The sequence below is a fragment of the Aulonocara sp. 'chitande type north' Nkhata Bay genome, linkage group LG10 (assembly GCF_057382095.1).
Source record: "Aulonocara sp. 'chitande type north' Nkhata Bay isolate Kocher_YH1m ecotype deep benthic linkage group LG10, A_spYH_male_GT1.1, whole genome shotgun sequence".
Lineage (NCBI taxonomy): Eukaryota > Metazoa > Chordata > Actinopteri > Cichliformes > Cichlidae > Aulonocara > Aulonocara sp. 'chitande type north' Nkhata Bay.
In genome coordinates, this window is record NC_141353.1 from 30,520,446 (window position 1) to 30,532,692 (window position 12,247).

The window sequence follows — 12,247 nt, forward strand, 5'->3', positions numbered from 1 at the left end:
CAGTGAGGTGAAGAGGCACTACAGCTTAGTTGTTCCCCCCTCCTTTGTCCTCCTGTTTCCCCTCCCTCTCCCCTCCAGAGAGGAGTTAAACAGTCTGATGGCGTGTGGGACAAAGGAGTTTTTAAGTCTGTTAGTTCTTGTCTTGGGGAGAAGCAACCTGTCACTGAACAGACTCTTCTGATTGTTTATGGCCGTGTGCAGAGGATGCCCAGCATTGTTCATAATGTCCATCAGTTTCTTTAATGTCCTTTTCTCTGCCACTGTCACCAGAGTGTCCAGCTTCATGCCGACCACAGAGCTAGCCCTCCTGATCAGTTTCTCCAGCCTGGATGAGTCCCTCTTTGCTGTGCTGCTCCCCCAGCACACCACAGCATAGAAAAGTACTCCAGCAACCACCGACTGGTAAAACATCCTCAGGAGCTTCCTGCAGATGTTAAAAGACCTCAGCCTCCTGAGGAAGTACAGTCGGCTTTGGGCTTTTTTATACAGGTGCTCTGTGTTGCATGACCAGTCCAGTTTATTGTCCACCCACAGCCCGAGGTACTTGTACTTGTTGACCACCTCCACCTCCTCCCCCTCTATCTGAACCGGCAGTGGACCTTCTCTGGACCTCCCGAAGTCCACAACCAGTTCCTTAGTCTTTGAGGTGTTGAGTTGCAGGTGGTTTGTGTGACTCCATGCGACAAAGTTCCTCACCAGACTTCTGTACTCCTCTTCCTGATCATCCCAGATACACCCCATGATGGCTGTGTCGTCTGCAAACTTCTGAATGTGGCATAATTCAGAGTTGTAGCAGAAGTCAGAGGTGTACAGGGTGAAGAGAAGAGGGGACAGCACAGTTCCCTGTGGTGCTCCTGTGCTGCTGACCACAGTGTCAGACGTGATGTCCTTCAGCCTGACGTACTGTGGTCTGTCGGTGAGGTAGTCGGAGATCCAAGCCACCAGGCAGGGGTCCACCTCCATCCTGTTCAGTTTTTCCTGAAGCATACAGGGCCGGATGGTATTAAAGGCACTGGAAAAGTCAAGAAACAGGATCCTGACCGTGCCTTTTCCCCCATCCAGGTGTGAGTGGGCTCTGTGTAGGAGGTACAGGATGGCATCCTCCACTCCGACACCCGCCTTGTATGCAAACTGTAGTGGGTCCTGGGCATGTTGTACCTGTGGTCGGAGGAAGTTGAGGAAGAGCCGCTCTAGAGTCTTCATAAGATGTGACGTCAGTGCCACCGGTCGGAAGTCATTCAGCTCATTGGGCCGGTTCCTTTTAGGGACCGGGACGATGCAGGATGTCTTCCATAGGGCGGGCACTCTCCCCAGTCGCAGACTGAGGTTGAAGACTCGTTGTAGCGGCTCCCCAAGTTCAGCAGTACACGCCTTAAGCATCCTAGGACACACCTTGTCTGGGCCTGCTGCCTTTCTGGGGCGAAGCTTCCTCAGTTGCCTCCTGACCTGATCCACTGTGACACTGGGAGATGTTTGGGAGGAGGGGAGGGGGGGAGATGTCTTGCTGCTGAGAGAGGGATTGGAGGAGGGGGGTGTCATGGTGTCAGGAAGGGGGGGAAGCGAGGGAGGCAGGAGAGTGGGGAGAGGACTCTGTAGTGAAGGTGAGGGTGAGGGTGGGGGGGTTGTGGGCTGGTCAAACCTGTTGAAGAAGTTGTTGAGTTCGTTTGCCTTCTCCACAGTCCCCCCCACTGTGCTTTTCTTGGTGTTGTGGCCTGTGATGGTTTTCACACCATTCCAGACCTCCCTCATATTGTTCCTCTCCAACTTCTGCTCCACCTTCCTCCTGTAGGTGTCCTTTGCTTCCCTCAGGCAGCGTTTGACCCAGAATGACCCTGAAAAATGACCTTTAAGACTTTAAGGTTACATCAACGCTTTTCTGTGTTTTCTACCCAATCTACTGACTTTTATATAAGCCGAAGAAGCCAGTTAAAAGGCTCCACTGTCAAGACCATCAATAAGACAGGCAGTGTGAGCTGCTGGATGAGATGATTAAATGGTTGCTCTATTCTCCCCGGCACACAAAACAACTTCCTGTTTTCAGACAGAGCTCCTCATCCAAGCGCAAACAGAGCAGAAAGCTACCTGCCAGAACACCCTTTTCTCTTTTTAACCAGCAACAGTCATAGCTTCACTTCACTTTGCCTTGAAGCAATCTGTGTGAAAAAGGCCTATGAGGCCCTGTTACATGACATACGACAGGGTGGTCCAAAATAGCATGAATCTTATCTGAAGAAGAAATGAAACATTTGTCACCTTTGACGCAAATATCTGCTCTGCTTAAAAACCTATACAGCGATGATCTGAGCTACCCATCTTCTAAAATCAACTCTAGTTTTACTAAACGAATAGTAACGTAAATGAAAGAGCATGTCTGCTGTGCGTGGATAGGTATTCTTTGCTGTAGATAGCTGTTGTAAAGCTGCAGGCAGCAGTGTCATGCAGATATACCTGTGAGTCACGTTGTTTCATGTCAGCACTGACAGTATCTACTGATCACACTTTGCAATCCCTCATCTGGTTGTTATCTCTTAGACATGCAGATTTTTGCCACAAACATTTAGATGCAACGTTGCAAATTGTAAACTTACCCGCTTTACCTACTAACCTACTACTAAACTACTAACTAAACACAAATAATAGCATTTTTAACACTAATACTGCTTTCTGCTCCCGAAAATGCTCAAATCTTTGAATGGCAAATGACTACAAAACACTTTAAATGTGGTCATTTTTGGAAGCACTTACATAAACAAACCTCGGTACAAAATCAAAGCCCAGATTGTTCAATGAATAGTAGCTGTTTGGTCCCAGTTTATGCACAAAGCATATTTTTCTATTTTTGGATGCTATTTCTCACTCCCACATAGACAACAAAGCATATGAGTGAAGCAACAGGAAGTTGTCTCTCCAAACACAAGACTGTGCTCCACACTCCAAATATGGATGGTCCAGAATTACACTGCATCCACTTTTTTTTTTTAAACCATAAACTGTGTAGGCATTTTCAAAAGGATATTCAATCACAGTTCAATGATACTTCACTCCACTCCCATGCTCTCATAACGCATAATCCACTCCCGCACCCCACTTATGGGCTCAAAACCCAAGGCTCTAATCTGTCATGTGCTTTAAGCTAAATCCTCGCGGGTCCTGTTGTTTCTTGCAATTACCAACATCTATTATATGGAGCACCATGCCATGCCCTGTTGGGAGCTTTTGTTATACTATTATAATGCACCACTTATTATCTGGATTTAGTATTACCAGATATTTAAATTTGTTCGCACACACATTCTGTCCCAGTGAAACTAATTAGAGTTACATGTTATCAATAAAACAGACCGCATGCCTTCCTTAATTACTCTCCGTGCAGAACTGTAGCTCAGGCTTTGACATGCAGCTGTGTATCTGAACAGAAACAGTGAAATGATTGCTAAACATCAGAAAATATCTGCTAAGTCTTCAGCTTTTGCTTCTTTACACTGCCTATTGTGGATTTTAAGGTTTGTTTTGGATGAATAAGCCAGATTGCAGGACTGATTTTATCCTGAGTTTAAGAGTTGGAAAACTCTGTTTATTTTTAAATGAAATCTGCACCCCCCCCCCCCCCCAAAATGTCTGCTAGTGATCCAAGAGTTTGGTTCAACTGATCAGCATTTAAAGATGTGTTTGCTCATTTGTTCTGGCTCTGAACTTTGACATGAGCAAATAATCGTATGCTTCTATGATGAGTTTTCCTAGGGTGCCAAATTGCGGCAGGTGTTAATTAGGGATGGGTACCGGTATCTGGTGCCTTTATGGCACCGGTTCTGACATAAACGGTAGTAACCAGACCGAAAAGCAGCGCACATTTCGGTGCTTTATTTCCTGAGATGTCATACACTTTGGATTCTAGCCAATCATTTTACGTTTCTGAGGATAGTAGGCGGGCCCAGGTACGTACGTTCTTTTAGAGCAGAGCTACAGATTAAAAATGCCCAAGGCGAAGCGGTCAAAAGTCTGGCTGTACTCCACAGCAAAATATGCAAACTCAGCAGCCTGCAACAAGTGCTTTAAGGTGATACTGTGCAAAGGAGGTAACTCCTCGAATCTGATGAAACACCTGGTGACGCATAGCGTTTTTTAAAAGCCGAGAAATGCACCGTATTTGATAGCTTGCTGCAAGACCTCACACCGTGCACATCTACTGCGGGTGGGTTGCCTGTTATCGGACCCGGAGTTAGCAACATCCCCCAAGAACCCGAAGAGGAGAGTCCTGGCCCCTAGCCCTGGCAGTGTAGCAGAAATGATGATGGATGATGATGGCAGCAGCAGCCGTTCTTCTCTGCGTGAGTAGCTTAATATTGTTCGTGTGTAATTTACGTTGAGTAGGCTAACCACGTTATTAAACTAATGCATGTAAGGTGAACTAGCAAACACCGTCGTAGTTACATGCGGCTGTCTTCTTGTTTGATGGCAGATACTCCCTTCACTCTGGCCAAAAAGGCTAAAATGACCAAAGAAAAAGTGGAAAACAGCTAAACATGAGAGGTTTTTGGACAAAGTTTGTGTTTTTTTCCCATTGTTTAAGCACTGCTTCCAGCCAAGAGTGATACCATATATGCCACATAGCTGCAGAAAAGGCTAACATTGTTATCTTTTTACATAAAAAGAGATAAGAGATAAGATAAGATACCTTTATTAGTCCCACGAGTGGGAAATTTTCAAAACAGCTAAACATGAGAGGTTTTTGGACCAATTTTGTGTTCTCCATTCTTTAAGCACCAGTTCGAGCACCGTTTAAGCACCGGCACCCTTTCAAAAGTACCGGTTTGGCACCGGTATCGGATAAAACCTAAACGATACCCATCCCTAGTGTTAATGAACGGTAGGACAGTGCACCACTATTTTGATAAATCTTCCTGAAAGACTTTTACATTCAAAACAAGGGTTTATGACCCTCTCTGAAATGGTTTTAGTGGTTCAGACTTTACCTTCAGGTGCATTGTTCCTGTCAACTGCTGTTTCTTAGTTGACATTACAAACTGATGAAACAGATACCTGAAAACACTTTACTAGCTGCTTCGTCTGGTTAGTGGGTATCAATTATTTCAGTTTTGAGAGTGCTAGGCCAGAAGAGCCAAGGTTTGAAGAGTCAGTGTGCTTATAAAGCTTTGAAAGTTACATAACCTGAACTTTATTGTGAACAAACCAAAGTCTTAACAAGCTCATTAAGGTCTGAGACCTCCGATCTCTTGGGGATACCTAAACAGTTTCTTTCCCTTTTTAAAAACCCCCCACCAAAATTAAACAACATAATGCACTAACTGTGATTAAAATGTGGATAATAACGGGTCACCTTTTACTTAATGCAAACTAAAGTTTGGTGCAGTTTAAAATTGCACAGGTTCTCCCACTTTTCCTAGGCATCAATGTCAAACGTAGGTGAAGGATAAAGATGTTTTGAAAGTTCACCGGCACGGACTGTGAAACCTGGGAGGTAAAAGCAGAGATCAAATCGGCACAGCATTATGAAATCAATTATTCATGCATGTTGAAGAGAGACGTCGTCAAAGTTACACCGCCTTGACGGCCCATCACTCCCGGTCAGATGGTCATACAGTGCAACAGATGTGGAAAATCAAGCTGTTCCCGTGCTGGTCTTTGTGAACATGAGCAAGCTTGCCAAGTCTAACCCACACTTGAGTCACTTAATACACTGAAAATGATGGACTGCTGCTGATGATTATGGTCTCGGCCTACACGTAAGATATTGCACTGAGCAGAGTATAATGTTGAGTATTACATGCTATGCAGTTACACTGTTACACACAAATAAATAATGAAAAAACACAATGACTTCAAGCTTACTGTTTCTCAAGGCAGTTTTATTTAATTAAGCAGGTCATGTCAGCTCTGCTCTGCTGACATGAGCTGTTTATCAGAAGTGTTAGCTTCTTTCTTATGATCAATTTATTTATTCACAGATTTGTATTTGAAGTGTTTTTCTTAGCAGAATAAAGTGACTCCACTGGAAATATACTGGAACAACCTTATGCTTTGTAATGATGACTAAATTACTCTTTAATCTTAAGCTAGGCAGATGTATACCGGACACAGTAATTACAATTTGGTCTAAGGATCCAAGAAGTAAGAAGTAATATGAAAGTAGGGTGAAACAGCAGTCTGGTCAAAACTGAGATACGTTGGCAAAAACTGCACCTGGGACAGAAATATGTTGCTTCTATGTGCAAAAAGAGGAAAAGTGAGCTTTACAAAGCAAGAAATATCTATCAGATTATTGCAGTAAAGATGTGAAATGTATGTTGTTGTTTTTCAAATCGAATTAGGTTAAACTGCCCACTAATTTGATAACTAAAGGGCTGTCACACCTATATTTGCATCTAAATTCAGTGTCACTTGTTGCATGGTGATTTGCACATTTGGAAAAACAAACATGGATTAGAATGTCATCAATGTAATGCAAATCATGTGTTTGGTTTTCTCTTCATCAGGAAGATTTTGTTTATTTATTTTTGTTATAATCGATAAAATGATACGATATGATATTCATATTCATACAGAACTTCTTGTTTGGTGGAAATTTTGACTTAAACTTCCACATGGCATTTAATAACATGTCTATCAGACAGCAAAGCCATGTCTGTAATATTGGCACAATCTTTAGGATCTAAAATGTTGTTGTGAGTACAGCCCCTCAAGAAACAACAACACGATCACGTTTAAACAACATAAAAATGCAGCTGTGTGTGTGGGATGGAGTGAACTTACAGGTAACTGTTTCTCCAGGCAGTTGTTGAAATTCTTGGTTTGATTGGGCTTCAGCTTCTTGAGAGGGATTCGCGTTTCCCCGATGAACTCGTTGTGGCGGAATTTGTCCTCATCACACACTGAAATCCTGAGATGACAAGAACAGAGAAGTGTAGGAGGACATGAGTAGAGCGAGGTTTAGGTTAGGCTTTGTTGCTGAGAGGAGGCTTAAAGCCATAAAACCAGTCATTTTCCACCATCCACCTTCACAGGGCTTCAATTTGTACTTTGTAGTCACAGCTGCTAAATCTGTAGGACCACAGCACTCAGAGCACTGAAGCTACAACCAAGTAGTTCTGCAGGGATCATTGTCAGACTCTATCAGCATGACAGGAAATGATGAGATAATTATACACGAGGACGCGTTCAACCGTGCACGGATCAAAAGATTCAAACATACTAAGATGGAAGGGGAAACTCTACGTGAGAAGACGTTGAGAAAAATTTGACATCATGTCAAAGTCATTTAAGACCCAGTCACGAATTCATCTTGAACACATCTCCATTTGCTCGTCTTATTTACTCAATTAGTGCAGCACGAATCGAACTGTGCTGTGGCGCATTGTCCTTTCCGCCTGTTTACTGATTTCTATTATGTGCCCACTTTGCATTTGTTTCCACTGAACACACAAACAAAACAAATCCTCTTTTCAGTGCAAGACGGCGTCCTTTCTTAACAACAATAAAGACGTGGATTTATAATATAACACAGTAGGCTACAGTCACAAAAGCTAATGATTGATGGGGAACCGAAAGGTCTCTTGCAGTCAAAAGGTGCACGGGGCCACAAAATGAGCTTTGTGTTTTACTGGAGATCTATATTCTTCGCCAGCATTTCATTAAGTTTATAATGAAAGCCAATTATTGGTGCTCCCTGCAGACCTATGCTTTCAATAAATGCAGAGAGCGCCCACCGCCCTAACATGACATGATTCACACTCACGGCTCCAGCATGCCTGTGTTGGGGAATACTGTTTGTTTCAAGTGCTTTTCCGCTGCATAATCAGCTGCAATACTGAGGAAAACATGCAGCCTTTAGGAACCGCACAGCGTTAGGATGTTGTATGTACGTTAATATGCATCACTAATACAGTAGACTGTATGGGACGTGATGCAATCAGACTCTCAGTGAAAATAACTGGACAGGTGCTGAATTCAAATTTCAGTTTCCAAGAAGAAATAGGTTGCGCTGTTTTGGAAGCATGGATGCTTTTCTCGCAGTCTATTGTTTCTGGAAAATGGTTAATAAAGGTGTTTTCTGTGTGTGAATAGATCTTTTGGCTTGTGTGCACAGTGTCTGTCACATCTCATCTCTGCTACATTTGCTTCAGGCCTTCATTGTTGTTGTGGCATTCAGTCCAGTAACAATACAGTATTTTTTTTCTGCTCCGCAACACAAAATAATCAGCAAAATACAGTCACATATTTGCAGCGTGTCGATAAGGTTGACAGTCGGTCACTGCAGTCCAGCAATTACTCCAGCTGTCCCAGAAGTACAGCGAGCGCTTTGCAGCTTATATTGTGTAGTAGGAAAGCATGTTTTCACAAAATACATTTAAGCTATTAGAAGTAATGCAATAAAACTTTTGCAAACATTCTGTGATGATTTGGTAGTCACTTGTGTAAACTTATGGAGGTGATAAAAAATGTTTTGTGTCCCTTGTTTCTGTCTTGTTTGCTGGACAAATGGAGGACAAAGTGACAGGCCTAAAAAAACAGTATCTGAAAGTCACGTCCTGAGGAAATGCGAAAAAAATACAGCAAACACCTGACATAGAACCAGCGAGATGCATCGGGCTCTTCAGCTGATCCACCTACTGTTTGTTTATGCCTCATCAGAAATGGCCTCAGTGGAAGGGGAGCAGTGAAGAAGCCATTCTTGAGGAAGGGAAACAGGAAGAAAAGAGGTGAAGTTTGCCAAATTAAACAAGAACCAGACTGATCATCAGGTCTTACAGAGGAGGTCCAGAGAAGGTCAGGAGAGCGATATGACTGTGAGGGTCTAGAGCCACCTGAAAAACATGGCGTCTGTCGTGGTTTGGGGCTGATTTCAGCCATTGGTGCAAAATTCAATAGAATTATAAACGCAAAAAGGAACCATCTGATTTTAATCCATCACACAATACCATCATGAAAGACTAAAAAACTACTTGGATAGAAGAAGACACAGAGGAACACTATCAGTCACAGACTGGTCTCCTCAGAGCCCAGATTTCAACGATACTGAAGCAGTGTGGGATCGTGACAGACAACAGAAGAACAATAATAATAATAATAATAATGGATACTTTATTGATCCCCATGGGGAAATTACTTGTTTTTCTCTGCATTTGACCCATTCACTCAGTGAAGCAGTGGGCAGCCCACTAAGCAGGCGCCCGGGGAGCAGTGTGTAGGGACGGTACCTTGCTCAGGGGTACCTCAGGGTAGCCGTTAAGTGGATTCGAACCGCCGACCTTCCGATCATGGGGCGACCACTTTACCTACTGAGCTATCCCTGCCCAACAACCAGCTAAAATTCAAAGAAGAGCTTTGAATGTCCTTTAAGAAGGCTGGAGACCCAGTCCTGAAGACTACTTAAAGAAATTGTAAGAAAGTTCGACTGTGTTGAAGAACAAAGGTCATCATACCAAATACTGAAAAGCTCATTAGAACTGTAGCTTATACTGTAGCTTCATGCATGCTTGCATGTTTCAATAAATCATTGCACCCATTTCTAATCTTCCTAGATAAATATGAAGAAGTTTTTGCACAGTACTGTATCTAGATAAACATTGTATTTAATGGCAAAATGTTAGCAGCATAAAACATTCCCATTAGTGTTAACTGATTGTAAGAAGAGAGACTTTCAGAGAAACCTCACTTCTTAGCAAGCGCTTGCTTCTCAGAATGGGCTGGAAATCTTTGAAGACATTTTGAACACCGCTTTGTCGTTTGGCATCTGTGCCCTGACATATTGGGTTATGGCATTTGTGAGATCTGTCTGTCACCACCAGTTTCTCATGTTTTAAATAAGATTACAGCTGTGAAGAGGAGTATTTTACCCCAAACAACAGTCGAGGTTTTAGTGAAATTAGAAAAAGCAGGCAAAAAAAAAAAAAAGAAGTTACAGTTTAACTAAGTTCAACAACCTCAACAATTACAATATCTCCCTATGAGGAGCACTTGGCAACTGTGGAGAGGGCGAACTCCCTTTTGACAGGAAGAGACCTCCAGCAGAGCCCAAAAGGACATAAATAGGGATCTTTAATAAATTAAGTCCCAAAGGTAACTTGAGGTGTGAATACCAGACCTTCAAAGAGAAAACAGTTAAGTGGAGATTATGTGATTATGTGCAAAATATCCACTTCCACATGGAAACACAAAAGATGATTTCAGCACTGTCAAGGGCAAGAAAACCCTATTACTCTAAAAAAATATAGAAATGATGGCCAATCAGAAGTCTGGAGATAATGGTTATTATTATCAAAGTTGAACAAAGAGCGAGAAGTCTTACGTTTGGAGAAAATCGTCTCATGCTAACAGTAACATGGTGCAAGTCTGTTGTCGAAAAACAAGATAAACATGCACATGCACAGTAAACAGTATTTACATGTGGACAATGCTCTAAAAATTGGGCGCCCTTTCAATGAGTGCATGTCAAATGTCGGCTCAAGGGGTCAGTTTAGATTCGTGGGTGGACCTCGGCATGCTGCTAACGGAAAAACAACTTTTGCAATGCTTTATTTTACAAGGGTGTATTTTAATATAAAACATGTAAAACATCCCTAACCACCCAGACTAGTGGGGACTTTTTCCAGCTTTTTGAAGTAGAAACACACCTGTGTGTTATTTCAGGAACAACACTTTTTTTCAGAGAGGAGGAACAAGCAAACCAAAAGGATCATTAAGCTGAGGACTTGTTCCACCCACATTTATCTTGAGGAAGTGAACTGGAGGACAAATCGATGGAGCCGGTAAATGAAATGCTGTGAAAGTCCCTGAAATGTTTTCACGGCATTCCAGCACATAACATTAACTCTAGAAACACATTTGCGACTGGGGTGCTTGGGGGTAAGTGAAGACAAAAGCAAACTGAAATCCTCCACTGCATACGGCCCACCTGGGATGTACGAAATGATTATGCATATGATTGCATAACCTACCTCCGCCACTTGATTGTACAGTGTTAACACTTTGGTAAAAATACAGGAGCAAAGAATGGTGAAGTAATAAAAACAAAGTGCTTTCATTGCATAAGGGCACCGCATTTATCTCAGGAAGATGGAGTTTTAGTGTGTTCTCAGGTGTTGTAGTGAAACACAAATAACCAAACAAACAGGAAGTCCTCTCACCCAAACAGAAGTGCTATTTGGAAATCTGACAAATAAAGGATTTCCCAACTGTTATTACGATCTGAAGCTATTCCAGACTCGGCATGCAAACTCGCAGTGAAAAGGAAGAAAGAGGAAAAGCAACATCATCATTCACTTCTGCTTGAGAGGCTGTGGTTAAACACAGGCTGTAATGTAGTTAGTCTAAAACAGAAACCAAGAAGAAGAGAAACTGTCAAACATCACTGCTCCCTGAAAATGATCTTCTGAAGCCTTTAAAAACAGATCCACGGCAGCTAAGCACACCAAAACAACAAAAGACAGATTTATTCTATCCCTCTCTGCCTTTCAACTCTCCCTTCTATTTTTCTTCTTGTTCACTACACACACCCTTTCCCCCTTATATCCGTCCTTATAAGATGTGTTTGTTATTTTCTTACTTTGTCTTCTATTTCCCCTTCACTTCCTTTCGTTCTTTGGTTAAGTTTTATTTTCTTCCATTTTCTTCCTCTTGCCTATTATTCCTCTATTTTCATTTTTCTCTTCCTTCCTTGTATCTCTTGCTACTTCCTTTCTTCCTTGTTCCATTCCTTGCTTACTCTGTTCCTTCCTTCCTTTGGCTCCTTCCCTTTAAACCTTCTTCCACCCTTCCCCATTTTTTCCTGCCTCTTCCTTTCTTCCTTTCTTCCTTTATTCCTTCTCTTCTTCCTTGCCTCCTTGGTTCCTTTCTTGCTTTCCCTGCTGCTTCTTTCCTTACATTGCTTTTTCCATCCATCCATCCCTCTATTCATCTTTCCTACCTGTATTCCTTCCTTACTTACCTCACTATGTAATGCTCCCTTATTTTCTTGCTTCCTTACTCGTTTACCCTTCTCCTTCTTTTTTGGGGTTTCTTCCTTACTTCCCTTTAACTTCTTTCATCCCACACCCCCCTTCCTTCCTTCCTTCCTTCCTTCCTCCAACGCCCCCTTTCTTCCTTCTTTCCTCCCTCCCACACCCAGTTCCTTCCTTCCTTCCTCCCTTCCTTCCTTCCTTCCTCCCTTCCTTTCTTCCTCCCAAGCCTCCTTCCTTCTTTCCTTCCTTCCTCCCACACCCCCTTCCTTCCTTCCTTCATTCCTTCCTCC

The 12,247-nt window shown here is 42.6% G+C and overlaps 1 protein-coding gene across 2 annotated transcripts in view; it reads right to left on the reverse strand.

Annotated features, from left to right (window-relative positions):
- The window catches only part of doc2b (double C2-like domains, beta), a 216,244-nt gene that overhangs the window by 35,110 nt on the left and 168,887 nt on the right, over nt 1-12,247 (reverse strand). For both annotated transcript variants that reach the window (XM_086309486.1, XM_086309485.1), the window contains one exon: nt 6,772-6,898. In XM_086309486.1, the coding sequence (XP_086165612.1) occupies nt 6,772-6,898 (127 nt within the window). The remainder of the gene's footprint in view (nt 1-6,771; nt 6,899-12,247) is intronic.